This window comes from Clarias gariepinus, chromosome 21, assembly GCF_024256425.1.
Source record: "Clarias gariepinus isolate MV-2021 ecotype Netherlands chromosome 21, CGAR_prim_01v2, whole genome shotgun sequence".
In the NCBI taxonomy this organism is placed as follows: Eukaryota; Metazoa; Chordata; class Actinopteri; order Siluriformes; family Clariidae; genus Clarias; species Clarias gariepinus.
Window position 1 is genome coordinate 16,660,164 of NC_071120.1, and position 17,007 is coordinate 16,677,170.

The 17,007-nt window shown below is 37.7% G+C and overlaps 1 protein-coding gene across 3 annotated transcripts in view; it reads left to right on the plus strand.

Moving 5' to 3' along the window:
• The window catches only part of jak2b (Janus kinase 2b), a 37,365-nt gene that overhangs the window by 16,563 nt on the left and 3,795 nt on the right, over positions 1–17,007 (plus strand). For 2 of the 3 annotated variants that reach the window (XM_053480958.1, XM_053480959.1), the window contains exons 2-19: positions 992–1,232; positions 4,132–4,255; positions 4,555–4,672; positions 7,117–7,262; positions 7,622–7,916; positions 9,238–9,420; positions 9,693–9,850; positions 10,768–10,879; positions 13,230–13,416; positions 13,693–13,817; positions 14,021–14,155; positions 14,272–14,359; positions 14,529–14,656; positions 14,747–14,885; positions 15,221–15,372; positions 15,791–15,941; positions 16,118–16,254; positions 16,748–16,937. In XM_053480958.1, coding sequence (XP_053336933.1) covers positions 1,040–1,232; positions 4,132–4,255; positions 4,555–4,672; positions 7,117–7,262; positions 7,622–7,916; positions 9,238–9,420; positions 9,693–9,850; positions 10,768–10,879; positions 13,230–13,416; positions 13,693–13,817; positions 14,021–14,155; positions 14,272–14,359; positions 14,529–14,656; positions 14,747–14,885; positions 15,221–15,372; positions 15,791–15,941; positions 16,118–16,254; positions 16,748–16,937 — 2,761 coding nt within the window. In that variant the 5' untranslated portion in view covers positions 992–1,039. The remainder of the gene's footprint in view (positions 1–991; positions 1,233–4,131; positions 4,256–4,554; positions 4,673–7,116; positions 7,263–7,621; positions 7,917–9,237; positions 9,421–9,692; positions 9,851–10,767; positions 10,880–13,229; positions 13,417–13,692; positions 13,818–14,020; positions 14,156–14,271; positions 14,360–14,528; positions 14,657–14,746; positions 14,886–15,220; positions 15,373–15,790; positions 15,942–16,117; positions 16,255–16,747; positions 16,938–17,007) is intronic. The other variant, XM_053480960.1, reaches the window with a different exon arrangement.

Sequence of the window (17,007 nt, forward strand, 5' to 3'; positions counted from 1 at the left end):
AAAACTTTATTTCAGAAAGTTTAGTTGCACACCTTAGTGTTTTTGTATAATTATTTATTTCAATGTGTGCTTTAGTTTTTTGATATTTAAAGTCATTTAAAATACCTTTTTTTCCTTCAGTTTTTGCATCTGAGAAAAGGCTTTAAAATAAGAATGTATGGCACTGTAATGCATTTAATTCATCTAAGACAACTTTAATACCCCAATCTTACCTACGCGGATTTGTGCGGTGGCCGGAAGTATGATTCATCATGATTCACCGCGAGTTTTGGCGCTGCGATTACGTTTCCATCTTTCCGTGCGAAAATTTAAACATGTTTAATTGTAAACAGGTTACAAAAAATATACACTGCAGTGCACCATATACCAATATTTACAATTATATACAATATTTCCAATGTCTAAGTGAATTAATCAGCCTCACCAGTTTCAATGAATCAGTCCAGAAGCACAATAATAGAAAATGGCTGTCCTGTGAAGCTGTTCAAATAGTGAATAATCCTAATTTCGGTCCATACTCCAATACAGCTGCGGAACCAAAACACCAAATCTGTATGTTTTTCTTATACTTTACATTGTATATTTGTGTCAAAGGTGTATAAGACTCAGTTTGTTTGAGTCTTATACACTAATCCAACTTAGTAACATGCTCCTGGAACAGAACTCGTTCGTAATTCAGGGACTTTACTGTATGTTTATTGTAGCCAGTGGTGTTTTGTGTTTAAAGTTCTGTACTGTTAATGGGAAACAGTCCCCAGAAGAGTTACTGTATACTGTTTAGCAGTTTTTGGTTAAATAAAAAAGGGTTATAAAAGGGTTATGAAAAAGATTGAACCTGTGCCCAGTGAGTAAGCATAAAAGGAACAATATTACAAAAAATATTTATTGTAATAAAAACATTTATACACACTTAACAGGGTTTATCTTTATCTAAAAAAAAAAAAAAGTGTGCATTTTTTACATACCATTGTCTCTGTGCGACTCTTCCCAGGTGAATGTAGCCCCTTGATTCACACCCAAGTGTGTGTCTGTAACGGACATGGCTGCTTGCCCTCCAGCACACCAGAATGGTGACGTTCATCGGCAAGAAAGAGCGCCAAAGCCGTCCGTCACTGCACTGACACTTCATCTGTACCGCAACAGTCGGAATGAAGAGGACTGCACTCCGCTCTGTTTCCCACCAGGAGAGTACGTTGCCGAACAGCTGGCCATCGAAGCAGCCAAGGAGTGTGGTGAGTCAGGGGTAGATGTTCATGCAACCAGGGAATAAGCCAGTGATATTTAGAAAAGCTCACATGTTGGATTTTAAGTTAGAAACAAAGTGAATGACCGATCCAACATACCAGCGTGAGTCAAATATTATCTGCATTTTGGCTGTGTATTTTTAGGAAAGGCACATACATATTTATTAGACATAATCTCCTTGCTTTATAATGCACTTTGTCCATCTGTCAGCAATATAAAAAAAATATTTTATTTTGAGCTGCGAGCCACGAATGCACCGCTTAATATTTATTTAATGTAGCCAGAGTGCGGATCGTTTTCGACTCACCCTTGTGGGTCATATACAGGGTGTCCCAAAAAATTTTACATCATTTGAAATATAAAATTTGAGTAATTACATGTCCTAGGAAAATAAAATTAAATAGGCCTCTTGTTGAAAATTAAAAAATTTATTGATCATAATTTCAACAACATATTTAAACGGATATAAATTTAATAACCGATTTTTTAAAGATTCACAAATGTTCAATATGTGTTTCTCTTGAGTTCCTCATGGCGTGTAGGAAGAGGAGGGGATAAAGACCAGGCTTTTTACAAAGCCACAAAGCTCCATAGAAAATAAATCACAAGGTGTCAAGTCAGTTGAATGTGGTCTCCATTTAATTTTTTAAGTAAAACAACTTACTTAGTTTTTACACATCTCATTTAAATTTCAGATCAATTTAAGAGCACAAGTGCTAATTGGTCTGCATTTGGTCTGTCAGTTGAACGTTTAGCTTCATTGATGCAGTTAAGAAATTTTTTTAAAATTGCACATTACTCGTCACTTAATCAAAGCTCTGTCCTGCATGTATCTTTTTTTTTGTCTTTCGGCTGTTCCCTTTTAGGGGTCGCCACAGCGAATCATTTGCCTCCATCTAACCCTATCCTCTGCATCCTCTTCTCTTACACCAACTAACTTCATGTCCTCTCTCACTGCATCCATAAATCTCCTCTTTGGTCTTCCTCTAGACCTCCTGCCTGGCAGTTCCAACCTCAGCATCCTTCTACTGATATATTTACTGTACAAGCTCTCCTCTGAACATGTCCAAACCACCTCAATCTGGCCTCTCTGACTTTATCTCCAAAACATCTAACGTGGGTTGTCCCTCTGATGAACTCATTCTTAATCCTATCCATCCTTGTCACTTTCAAAAAGAACCTCAACATCTTCAGCTCTGCTACCTTCAACTCTGCCTCCTGTCTTTTCTTCAGCGCCACTGTCTCTAAGTCGTAGAGCATTGCTGATCGAACCACTGTCCTGTACACCTTTCCTTTCAATCTCGCTGATACTCTTTTATCACCTGACACTTTTCTCTACCCATTCCAACCTGCCTGTACCAGCCTCTTCAGCTCCTTTGAACACTCTCCGTTGCTCTGGACCGTTGACCCTAAGTACTTAAAATCCTGTCATCCTGTCCATCACCAGAGCAAACAAAAAGGGGCTTAGAGCCGATCCTTGATGCAGACCCACCTCCACCTCTGTCCTGCATGTACTGTATACATAAAAAAAGAATAATCACTTTGTCACTTTTAACTTTATTAGTGTAAATTTCAAAATAGTTTGAAATTCTAAATGTTTTAAATAGAAAACAAAAATGGACACAGTGGACAGCAGATCATGTCTCAGCCAATGTTTGTAGTACAGCAGGTGGTTTGGGTTGTACATCAACCAAGATTGAACTAAAAAAGAACTCTTACAGAAAATCTGTAAAATAAAATTAAAATAATAATGTCATTAAAAATTGTCTTACATTCTTATTCTGTAAATTCTAATACATATTTCTGTAAGAGCTTCTTTTTTTAGATGCAATTTCCTTTTTATGTACCATGCCATTTTATCAACCAAAGCCATGCATTTTTGCTATAGCTAAAGCATTTGTTATTTTCAAACAGTAAGGTAGAAAATACGCTTTTTAGTATAATCTGACTCCAGTGTCGAGGGACCTGTCAGGCTACCACTATTTATTATCCATCAACATAAACATGTTGCTTGTTGAACAACAAGGCTCTCATGACATGCTCTGGCGAATTGTGATCATAATGAAAACATCACCTGTATAGTTTAACTAGAGTTGATGCTACTACTAATTAGTATCATTATTATTATTGTTAGAAATGACTGTCATGACATCACTGTCAGCACGCGGCCATTTATCAGTTTACATGGCAAGTTATAATACTAAATACACAGAATATTCGCTGCTGCTGATTTATAAGAATGATCTAAAGTGCATATAGTCAGATCTCATGAGTGTCACATTCATTGTTAGCTACACTGGAGTTAGCATTGCCTTAGGATGCGTTAGGATTGCCTTACCTAACTTGTAAGTAATAGCGGTGTAGCTACTTCAAAGCTTTAAACGGATTGTATTCACATACCTGTCCAGCTATGATAAACCTTTTAGTTTTTTTGTTTTTAAGTATGTTTTTTTTTTTGTCTTTTTAATAAGAAAATATGTGGCTGGTTCACAACTTTTATTCATGTCTTTTATTCTCAACCAAAAAGAGAGAGAAAAAAGACTGAAAGGGTATTAGAAAGTGTCTGTAAAAAGAGACTGATGTAACACAACTAAACCCTGTGGCCTGTAACACAGCTCTCCAAATGGATTTTTTTCAGCCATATAATGTGCATACTGAGAGCATGACTTTAATGTGTTTTTTTATTATGTCTGCATACTTTTCAGATTATTTGCACCAAGGAGGAAAAAAAACAGCTAGTTACACGTTAAAAAATCTAACGAGAATAACATCTTCACCTTTTAAACTTGAGTTGGCACGAGCTTGTTTTAGTAAAGAGAGATAAAGTGATAAGGCATAGCCCTCTGTTTGACCCCTTACTTCCTTTTCTTTTTCCTCTTTGCACAGGGGTGTCACCTGTTTACTTTAGTCTATTCAGCCTTTACAGAGAACATGACAGAGTCTGGTTATCACCCAACCACCTTATTCATCTGGATGAATCAGCTAAAGAGAGTTTGATCTTCAGAATTAGGTAACAACATTTAGATCAGGAAACTCACTTAAGGTTTTGTTAGATGCCTAACATGTAAAGTCAATTAAAGTATTTTAGTCTATGTATCTAACCTGTTTATCCCTTAATTAGGGGTAAGGGGATTTTTTTTGTATCTTACTTAAGTGAATAATCTTTGTACAGTAAGAGATGTTCTTAAAGACTATTTGCATGTCGCACTTGTTTGGGTTACTTTAAATAAGAGATTCCTGTTTGGCTCAGTCAGACACACATTACCTACCTATCTAGTATATTAAATCTATCTAATCTACCTATATTAGGTATTACTTTCCTGGGTGGTATAGCTGTGGAGCTTCTCGAGCTTACAGATGCGGCGTTGCCAAGGGATCTGAGAGTCCAGTCCTTGACGATCATGTTATGGCTTATCTTTTTGCCCAGGTAGGTTGCTTTGCAAATTTTTATACCCATGTCATATTTCTTAACGTTGTTGCAGCTACATTTATAGAGCATGCGTTCTAGGCAAGTAGTCAAGGCGTGGACTCAATTGTAAAATCAGTCGAATTATTGTAAAGATAGTGAGAAATTCCAAAAGTCACATGCCAGGGGTTTAAATTTTATCTGTGATAGTAAGGAATCCGATGCCATCGCGCGTCAGTGGCCAGACATTTTTTGCATCCCTGTTTCCTGCACGATTTCCGTGATACAGGTTTTCTGAGTTTTTTTTTTATGGTGTCAGATAACTGCTACGTTCTGGTATAGCAAGTTATCTCCCTTCACCCTAGGGATGTGTGTATGTGCTTTCCAGCTGTCAGATGTAGCATTGTCCAATGTTTTTTTTTTTTTTTTTTTAGCAATCATGAGACAATACATCACTAGTTTGTCAGGGTCGGTGCTTAGTTGGTGCGAGTTGTTCAGTCACTTAATTTTTGAAGTTCTGTAAATTTGTTTCTCACTGGACTGCAGAAAGTATGTATCTTATTTTATAACTATGTGAGAGACAAATGAATGTATAAATACAGGAACAACTCTAGACTTTTGTATTACCAAAGAGCTAATGATGTCTGTGCTAATGGTCTAACTCATTGTTCCTGTTCCTGTTGATATCTTGATAAGGGCACAATTTTTTGTGTGATTGTCTTTGCGATAAATACTTAGATAAGTACAACTAAAGTAACCTAAAGTAAGTACATTCAGGAAATCATAGCAAGAAAAAAACATGTGATAGGCCGTTCAGGCAAAGAGCGACAATAGGTATCTGTCAAATAAACAGCTTTAAAAAGTTTTTTGTTTTGTTTTTTTCCCTTAACGTGTACAGCTAATCAGAGGTCAGTTGCCAACTTAATTAAGATTATGCCTGGGCGAGCTTGGATAAAAAAAAAATTCTTTGCTCATCTGTTTTATCCGTCTTCTCCAGTAAATGTTATTCACTACATGTAAATTGCATAACTTTGCTGTTGTGTAGCCCAAATGTTGACATGTTTTATATTGTTTAGGATTTCCCTGAAAATTAGGCCCCTGGCCTCTGAGGAAACTCTCTTTTAAAGGTCTGTTTTGAGATTATACATTGGGTAAAAAGAATTAGAGCAAGGTATATTATCGGTGTAAGCCCTTATTTACAGAACAAATACCAAATAAAGGAAAGTCATACTGTGTCCCTCCAGCCAGACAGCTGTCTCCAGTTTTGTCCTTAGTGAATATTTTGGTTTGTTCTTTTACTCATGAGCCGAAGTAGGATGATATTTCACTCTCGACTTCAGGAAACAGTCCAGCTGTTTGAAGAGAATAACTAGTATGCACAAATCTTCCAAGTACTAGTACAGTGGTTAAGGTTTAATATTTTTTTAATAGCGTTTCAAAAATGTTTTTATTCAGGTGCAGGTGCCAGTTCTTGCATTTATCAGTATTTATGGTTTATAGTCTTTGTTAGAGGCCTAATATTTGGAAATGCACAAATTAAATATAATATTTAAATGGATTATCAGTTATATACTGTATCAGTAAACTGGTGACCGAATCATGGGCACCCAAGGCTCATTTATACCTGTGTGGGCCAAAGGCTAGTCCATTTAATCTGCTCTCACAGAAAAGCCAATGTAGCACATATTACCAAAAAAAGTTAATAATGGCCATGATTGAATGCTATCAGAGCCTCCTACAAAGGACTCATCAGGCAAAGAGTTCAAGGTTGTGGATCCGATCTCCAAATTGATGGAGCGTTCATGTGATCTGCTGCACAAACAAGTCTTCCACGGAGGCCTCACCCTGCAACTTACAATACTTAAAGGAACTGCTGCTAACGTCCTGGTGCCAGATACCACAGCACACTCTCAGAGATCTTGTGGAGTCATGCCTCGAGAGGTCTGTTTTATGGCACAAGGTGAATCTACACATTATTAGGCTTAATGTTAAAGGTGTTAATGCTATGGTTGATCAGTGTAAGCTGTTGTGTGCAAAGAGCTGGACCCTGATCAAAGTCTTGTATTAAGTGGCTTTAAATTCTGGGAAATAGCAGAAGCAAAGATCAAAATGTAGTTGTCGTCTTAGTCCAGCTTTTGCTGTGGACTTGATGGAAACCTCAGTCAAAGCACACAGTCTGTCATGTTTCAAAACCCTTGCCATTTTTATTAGAAAATATACCTCTTATAAGAGATTTTATTTTTACTTTCTTTTGTATATCAGACTATATTAGTCACATGTGTAAGACCTTTTTTTTTTCACCTGCAAATTAGCCATTATAAACCACTAGCTATTGGTTTAGTGCTTTTCGTGTTGTAACAGAAACTATAAGTAGTGCTATGTGTTCACTTCATTACGCTTACTGCTAGACATCTGCATATTTTTTTGGTTGATTTTCAGTCTTCTCTTCCCTATTTTGATTTTAGTGGAGAAGTGACTTTGTAAATGGCTGGGTGAAGCTGTCCACCAGCCATGAGACCCAGGAGGAGTGCCTTGGTATGGCTGTCTTAGATATGATGAGGATAGCCAAAGAAAAGCAGTGCTCACCGCTTGATATTTACAATGCCATAAGGTATGAATTACTAAAAACCAGGTTAATCACACAACGTGCAGCTGGTGCTGGTGTCTCTGTCTTTGTGATGACAGAATTTGCTGAAGTGTTAGAGTTCAATTCATTTTTGTTTGAAAAGTGCTTTTAACAAATGACATTATATGTGTGCATAAACTAGCACACACAGGGGTGGCTGATCACTGTGTGTGCTAGTTTAATGTCTCTGTTTTTTATGTGTTAGCATCTTTGCATTCATACAGTACACGTCTTAATGGTTTCTTATTTGCTTTTATCTTTGTTACAAAAATGGTAAGATTTGCTAGAAAAAAAAATACAGACATTTGTTTTGAGACACCTATCTGTATGCTTTCTGCCCACAGCTATAAGTCCTTCCTCCCAGAAGACATGCGGCTGAAGATCCAGGACTACCACATTGTAACGCGAAAGCGGATTCGCTACCGCTTCAGGAAGGTAGTGCAGCAATTCAGTCAGTGCCGAGCCACGCCACGTGACCTCAAACTCAAATATCTGATCAACCTAGAGGCACTTGACTCTGGCTTCTACACGGAACGCTTCCAGGTCAAAGAGGCCTCAGCCGGCCAGGTCACTATAATCGTCTCTGCAGATCAAGGAATTCAGTGGTGCCGTGAGAAGCAAAAGGATGTCCAGCAAGAGGTTAGCAAATCAGATTGGTTCTCTGGTATTTACTGTTGGCTTTGTGACATAATATATTTCATGGGTTTCAGTAATATGTTGCGATATGAATTCTCAGTAACTGTGTATTTCATTTCCACTTGTTTTTTTTTTTTTACATTTCTGGTTTGTTGAAATGCTATTTACATAGCATTTGACAGCATTGACCTGCGCACAGTTAACTTAAAAATTAACCCTAGCTTGCTGCTGATTTCACATAAAGATGGTTGTTTGAAATTATAACAGCAATGACTATTTTGCCCCCGTTAAAACGTATTTAGAGAGATTGGTGCATAATTATTATTACTAGTTATGCACAGACCCATAAGTCATAAGCAGCAAACAAAAGAAATCATCAGAATAGGTTAACCAAGATCCTGCATAAACAGCCTATCATAATAGTAATTGAAGCTAGATTTCAACCCAAGAAGTTTAACCTTATACTGGTGCCTGTGCTTAGAAACTCTGTTTGTGTGGCCGGTTTGTTTGGTTAAAAAAAAGGAATGAGTAAATTTTATAAATAATATTTTTTTTATTCTTTTGAGTGGTTAATTGTCTCAAGTCCATTGCAAAAACATGATCTACCCATTATAGCAGCCGTGCCATTCATCAATTCCCTCTACCAACATAACAGCACTGAATGCTTGGGGAACTGTATTGAATTCTCATTAAATGTTTATGGGCTTGGCATTCACAAGCTTGAAATTAATCAGCACAGAAGAAAAGGGTGCAGTGCAATCCAAATTACGTAATGCTTTTTCACAAGTATTTTGCAGCACCATTTTTCTAACGCAGTGCAGAATTTCTTCTTCCAGCAGCTGTTAGTCATATAATTTGTTTTATTTAATTTTAAAGCAATTAAATTTAAAATGCAGTTTATGCGAAATTGGAAAGTTCAGCGTTAATGATTACGTGTTCTCAACCGATTAAAACGATAAGTGTGACATTTATCACATATCTTTAACATGTCATTTTTTGTATCTACATTTATGTAACTTACTGGACTGTCTGCTGTAAAACTAAATGCTATAATACTTGAACAGCAGCGCTTGTTTACCATTATCAGCGTTTTATCATTCCATTGAAATGTTTGATGTCATAGTCTATTTTTTGCGTGTTTTTTGTGTTTTTTTTAGTTTCTGTCCATAAAAACATATTCATTCTTGCACTGTGTTGAATAAGCTGAGTACATTAGTAATGTTTTATCTGTATTATTACAACTTATAGTGTAAGCCTTGGTACCAACACTAAATTATTAAGTACTTTATCACATATTTGTTACAACTGAATTTAAATATTTCAGGACATACATGGCAAAGAAGCACTTTTTCCTGTTCACCCCAGTGACACTGTAATTGTTGTGCAGGACCTTCAGCCGTATTGTGATTTCCCTCATGTGATTGATATCAGTATCAGACAAGCCAACAAAGAGGGAGCCCACAAGAGCCGAGTCGTCTGCATCAACAAGCAAGATGGCAAAAATAAGGTATGTTTGTTAAGCGATTACCTTAATTTTGTAAAGTTTTGCGAACAGTGAGTAAAAGTTTTTTCTAGCACAAAACCTTATGGAATTGCAATAATTGTAATAGCCAGTAGTTTTTAAACAAAGAAAAAAAAATTCAATGCCTGTTATAAACTGTAAACTGTAAGTTACGGTACTTTAATTAGTGTTTATGTTAGATGTTTGTCATGCTTCTTGCTGGGTTGCATTATTAAGTCTGCGCAATCTGACGGACCTGTTTGTGTGTTTTTCAAAAGGAGCTGGAGTTCTCGTCTCCTGCCGAGGCTCTGTCCTTCGTGTCTTTAATAGACGGCTACTACAGGCTGACCACAGATGCACATCACTACCTCTGTAAAGATGTTGCACCACCTCGATTACTGGAGGCTATCGAAAACTACTGCCATGGGCCAATATCGTAAGCCTCAAAATGTTATTTTAACTTAGGTAATACACTGCCTGGCCAAAAAAAGTCACTATTACAGAAGGGCCAAATTAATGGTCCTGCCACAAGCAAAATAAACAACTAATGATATTTGAAATTACTGGAACCGGTTTAAGATTCCTGTAACACATTATCAAACTCTGAAAGGATAGTGCTGAACCAGCAGCTTTGTGGAAGATACATGAAAAAAAAAAAGTCATGAACAGTGACCACTTAAACAGTTGTTGAATCTGCATGAGAAAAGATCTACAGTAAGAATCATAGCTATGTTTAATAGTGAAGTAAATAGTAAGAGCATTTCCTTACACGTACAATGTGATGAGAATTCACAGGATTGGAAGTAAACAGGTGTGTGGCCACAGGAAAACAACTTGTTAGTGAGACTTATCTGAAAAAAAAGCTTAAATTTTCTGGGGGAAAAGGTCACGTGACGTTTCATGAGTCCAGGTGTATTCTTCCTCTAATCCAGAAGTAGGGAGGCACATGAAGCGAGACACCCAGCATGTAAAGTTCCCACTGTACAAGACTCTGGAGGCAGTGTTATGATCTGGGATTGCTTCAGATGGTCAGTTCTAGGCTCAGCAACATTACTATATGTGGCAATAAAATGTGAAGTCAGGTGACATCCTAAATATGCTGAATGACCAGGTTCTGGGAGCATAAGAAATAATTTTTATAAAACTGGGTACCACATCGAGCACTGTAATAAAACAGTGTGTGACTTGTTTTTTTTTTTTTTTGGCCAGGCAATGTATATTCATAGAAAATTCATTGGTTGTGTGTTGAACTGGTTGGTATATGTTAGTAAAGTTTAAATAAATCTAATTTATTCCTTCATTTGTCATCTGTAACTAACTGTAACTGTACTGACTGTCTTAACTTTTGTACAGAATGGAGTTTGCCATCAGCAAACTGCGCAAGGCAGGAAACCAGCGAGGTCTTTTTGTGCTACGCTGCAGCCCCAAAGAGTACAACAAATACTTCCTGACATTTGCTATCGGGGTATGTTTCCTTTCTGATATTAAGAAGTCTCACACTTTGTATTTGTAAGAATAGACAAACAGCCAAGATAGCCAAACAGCACTTTTTAGAGTTGGTTCATAATTTAAATCAAGAATCTTTATCATATCAGTTTGATTGAGTTGTGTGTCCATAGTCACAATTATTGTGTTTTTAAATACTGAATATAAAGAAAATTAAACTCTCTAAATCTATCATGTCATATATTTGGACAGTGTCACCATTTTTAGATTTTGGCCTCGTTACTCCACTACAATGTACAGCCGTGGCCAAAGGTTTTGAGAATGACACAAATATACAGTAAATGTTAGTATAATTAGTATAATCATAAATATAAGGATTATATTTTACTTGGATGCAAAAACTTTGCAGTCAGTGACTGTCTGATATGGAACCCACAGACTTCACCCATTGCTGAGTTCTCCCACTGAGCTGCTTTGTTTTTCTGGAGCTGCTTTCATTTGTTGCTTGTTTGTAGGTCTTTCTGCCTACGGTTTTGTTTTCAGTGAGTGAAATGCAGCTCAGTTGAGCTGAGGTCAAGTGACTGACTTCTCCCTTTAAGAACGTTCTGTTTCTTCGCCTTCGGGTGCTTTTGTGGTAAGCTTTCGGTCATTATCTGTCCTACGAAGCACTGCCTTATCAGTTTTGCAGCAGTTGACTGAATTTAAAGTAACTACAGCTCTTTGCACTTCAGAATTTATCCTGCTACTTCTGTCTGCAGTCACATTGTCAATAAACACCAGTGACCCAGTTCCATTGGCAACGATACATGATCATCTATTTTAGGTGTCTTTTGTGGCCTTCAAGGTGTTTGGTTTTGCTGAGCTCACCAGTGCATTCCTTCTTTTAAAGAAAGGACCAAATTGTTTATTTGGCTATTTCTAAAGTTTCTGCTTTTTGTGTGGTAGGTCTGTATTTTTTTTTTTTTTTTTTTTTTTTTTTCTCAGCTTAACCCATGGCCACCTTAACTTGCATTTGGCTCCCCTTTGGACTGCATATACCAAATTCAACAAAACTTGAATCAAAGCCAGACCTTTTATCCCATTAATTTTATCACAAAGTAACAAAGAAAAGCACAAAGCTGGTGAGCAGTGGTAGATTGGTCCCGTGTGGGCAGCGGCTCCTGAATGCTCCCTTGAATGGCTCCCTCCGCTGACTTGCCAACTGGCCCCTCCCAGCTCTCGTCTGGCGGCTAGGCTTAACCTGAAGACTGTGCCGTCCTCTCGCGGGTGTCCTTAGTGCGGTGATCAATAGAGAGGCATTCGTATCGCAAGTCCCTGGGGCGCATGAAACCATCCGCTTATGGGCCACTCATCGCAGTTAGCGTCTGCCACGTAACTCTGCTTGGTAAATCTCCGGACCCCGAGCTAAACTCCCCACTTTGTTTATAATGTGAAGGAAGCTCAAAATAAAATAAAGATAATTCACCAGTGGTGCCCTTTTTCAGCAGCCCTGCCCCTTCACACATTTGCAGAACGGGAGGCCACCTACTTAGTGAGCCTACAGCAACAGATTAAGGTGCACCCCCATCCCACAAGACTACTTCAATCAGACATGTGCTGGAAAGTTAATGCTGGCTAGAATAGAAAGGTGTCAGAAAACACAGTGAAAGACACCTTGTTGTGAATTGGGAAGTGTAGCTTTAGAATTGCGCCGGTGACACGGGTGCACTACTCAAAGTGCCTACAGTGGGAAACATGAAGACTATTAACCATGGCACAATGGAAGAAGGATTCCTGGTTTCATAATCATGCTTTATATATTCTTTTTGTGTACATCACAAAAAAGAGGAAAGAGATGGGACTGGGTTACATGTGAGCTGGTAGAGACAGTGGGATGCTCTGGGCAGTCTTCTGCTGGGAGACTTTAGGTCTATGCATTTATGTGGTCTGCTGTACTGTAGAAATAGTTTGGCAAGAGGTCAAGGTGTTGATATCCTCCGGGTTCCGTAGATTTCAATCTGATTGAACATCTGAAGGATGTGTTGGACAAACAAATCCAAATCATGAAGGTCCTGTCTCACAACTTTTGTGTTTGGATTGACGTATTTGCTGATAACTTCTCAAGGACAGATAGATACTGTACATACACAAGACATCTTCAGAGTTATAGTGGTGTCAGTGCCTTAGTGGTTAGGAGCTGCACATACTATTCAGCAGGTGGTTTTAATGTTATAGCTAATTGCAATTGTTGTAAATTGTTTATCTTGTGACAAACTGAAAAACTTTTAAGATTCGAAGGTTTAAACAATCAAATATTTAATCGTAAATCTTGATAGATTTATGAGTATTTACTGTTAAGTGTAATTGTCAAACTGATTTTCTTCTTTTAGATGTGCACCGAGGTGGAATACAAGCATTGCTTAATCAGTAGGTCAGAGAGTGGCGATTATGTTCTGAGTGGAACCAAGAGGACCTTCAGAAGCATGCAGGAGCTGCTAAAATGTTACCAAAAAGAGACTGTTAGATCAGATGGCATTGCATTTCAGTTTAGCAAATGCTGCCCTCCCAAGGCCAAAGGTCAGTAATGCACCACAGGTTTCCAGCTTAATGTTCTGAAATACAAGAATATGTAACTGGAAAAACAAAAAAAGCATACATTTTTCCTGTCATGCTTTATCTGGGTGTCTGTAAGACCTGAAAGACTTCCAGTTGTATGAAATCACTTAGACTTAAATTAAAAAATATATGGTGATTGAGTTTGTGTGAAAATATTATGCCATTACATGCTTTTTGTTAATAGATAAAATACTTATAGGCTATTAATATTTCATGCCTGTATTTGGTCTGTTGCAGAAAAGTCTAATCTTCTGGTTTGTCGGAGTAATAAAGGCTCAGATGTTCTCCCATCACCTTCACTGCATAGACAGAACATCAGTCAGATGGTTTTCCACAAAATCCGAAAAGAGGACCTTGAGTTTGTGAGCAAATTTTTTTTTTTTTGTAAAACTTTTTTTAAAATTTAAACTTTTTGAAAAGTTTAAAAACTTATGAGCCTGACCTAGGGTTAATAGAAAATCGTCAATCATTCACACAGTGACTAATTTCATTATTAAATCTGTAAAGGTAACCTTAGATCTAAAATATGAAGCCTGTGACCTGAAGAGAACTGTATCTGTTCCAGGGAGAGAACCAAGGCCAGGGAACATTTACAAAGATCTTTAAGGGGGTTCGGAAAGAGATGGGAGACTATGAAGAAATGCACCAGACAGACGTCATCATCAAAGTCCTTGATAAAGCTCACAGAAATTATTCAGAGGTATGTAACAGCATGTTGGCTAGAATTTACTAGTTATTAGTTTTCTTGGATTGTATAGTAAATTGTATTCACAAAGGTGCGAGTGTTTTAATCTGAGAGTGTTTTTTAATCTGCAGTCCTTTTTTGAGGCAGCCAGTATGATGAGCCAGCTCTCCAACAAGCATCTGATATTCACCTACGGCATCTGTGTGTGTGGCGAGGAGAGTAAGTGTGTGTCATGTTTCTCCCCAGGCTATTATACTCGAAATTTAAGCCCATGCCCTCGACCTCCACTTCTCTATTACTGCTTAAGCTCCATATGTCTGCTTCAATTGATGTTCCTCTTTCTAAAACGGTAATGCCAGGAGTTTAACTCATGTAACTGCTGTTACAGATATTATGGTGCAGGAATTTGTGAAGTTTGGTTCCTTGGACATCTACTTGAAGAAAAACAAAAACAGTATCAGTATTCTGTGGAAACTGGAGGTGGCTAAGCAGCTTGCATGGGCTATGCTCTTTTTGGTACGGAAGTGTAATAAGGTGTAATTTTTCCAAGTTTGTTAAAAAAGGCAAAAGATGAATTTTAGATTTTCTCCCTCTTGCTTGCAACAGGAAGAGAAGAACCTAGCTCATGGGAACGTATGTGCCAAAAATGTCCTTCTAATTCGAGAGGAGGACAGGAAGACAGGCAGTCCTCCCTTTATCAAACTCAGCGACCCGGGCATCAGTATCACAGTGCTGCCGAGAGAGAGTGAGTAAAAAAAAAATATGAAGCCTGTTGCATAGTGAACATCAATGTACTGTATATTATAATTTCTATTGCCTATTCTGTGATGTGTATCTATATAAAAAAAAAACTTTGTGTGATATAATAATAAAAATTGGAGAAATTTAATTTATCTCTTTGTTAAATAACATAATTTAGTCACAGTGTACAGTAGGGTTTAGTCACGAACACATGGTTTACATGACATGAATCTCATTAGAGACTTTTTAAAATGTTTAGGAGTTTGTTTAGCCATGCCTGTTTATGCTTATCTGAACCTCTGTGATGTGGGAGCTTAATGCATGCCTCTGTTCTTGCAGTTTTACTAGAGAGAATCCCCTGGGTTGCTCCTGAATGTATTGTAGACCCCAAGAATGTAAGCCTTGCTACAGATAAGTGGAGCTTTGGCACAACTCTCTGGGAGATTTGCAGTGGAGGAGAGAAGCCTCTTGCCAACATGGACAGCTCCAAGGTACTGTGTATCGTACACACACTACCGCTCAAAAGTTTGGAATCACTTGCAGATTTCTTTGTTTTTGTTTACTCATTTGTTTTCTACGTTCCACAACAATACTGGGGATTTCAAAACTAAAAAAAACACATATGGAATTAAGTAGTTATGTAAAACAACAACAACAGTCAGTTGTTATTTTAAGACACGAAGGTCAGCTGTTCTGGAATAGTTCTTGTAAGTACAGTATTGTCAACTGTATTTGCAAAACCCATTTGATGAATGACTATGAAGTTAGTAAGTGATCCCAAAACTTTTGAGCAGTTGTATAGATTGCAAAACACGTGCACTGGCCATTACATCATGTATCCAAAATGATTTTTGCATTATAATGTGAACGATATAATAAACTATTTTGTTAATTTGTATTTCACTTTAGAAACTGTTGTTCTATGAAAACCACCATCAGCTGCCTGTCCCAATGTGGACTGAACTGGCCAACCTGATTAACAGCTGCATGGACTATGAGCCAGCATTCAGGTCGTCCTTTAGAGCGATTATCCGTGACCTCAACAGTCTCTCATGCCCAGGTTTGTTATTTACACACAAAAACAGGCCAAATTAGTTTTCTTTGAATTCGGTGCAGCTCCCGTCATATCTGTACAGTTGATGAGTATATAGTGCAGCCTGACTCCTGATTTCTCCTCAGTTCAGTCCAGTTGTATAGATACAATTTTACCTGAAATATAAAAACGTTTATTCACAGACTATGAAACGGTGGTGATGGAGAGTGACTTGGTGCACATTAGAACAGGAGGCATGTTTGCCACAGGAACGTTTGAGGACCAGGAGCCAGTGCAGTTTGAGGAAAGGCATCTGATTTTCCTCCAGCAACTTGGCAAGGTAGTGCATTTTAAATGTTTTTCTATCATTCTACAATCATTTACATTTTCAAAGAAAGTCCACGGTTTCCAGTGTGTCCACAAATCCGGTGCATTATAGGGCCCAATCACCACATTAAAGACCACCTATAAAATTTGTGTGTTGTTTACGGCCTTCAAGTGGAATCCAGTATAACATCACACATAAAGAAACAATGTTTGTGTGTTCTGGCAATAAATGTTGTCATTCAGAAAGTGTTTACATTTAGTATGAAAATAACTGAAGCTTTGAGATACTCAAAGACATAGCCAGTCATCTGTGGCCAATTTAATTATCGCAGGAAGCGAAAGAGAACACAGAACCCATGAAAAGAAACTGAACTAAAGGTTGCACTACATCTTATAGTTTCCTACATCAGTTTATGCTATTGTGAATAAATTGATAACTATTGATTTATTACTATTAAAAATAAAAAATTAATGGTGTTAATTATTTAATGTTAATTTATTTACAGGGAAACTTCGGCAGTGTGGAGATGTGCCGGTATGACCCCCTGCAGGACGGTACAGGCGAAGTGGTGGCAGTGAAAAAGCTTCAGCACAGCACCACAGAACACCTGCGTGACTTTGAGCGCGAGATTGAGATCCTTAAGTCTCTCCAGCATGAGAATATTGTGAAGTACAAAGGAGTGTGCTATGGTGCTGGTAAGAAGCCCTACTTTATATAAAATAACCTGCAACCACCCACTTGGATCATATGTTTATTTTACAATAT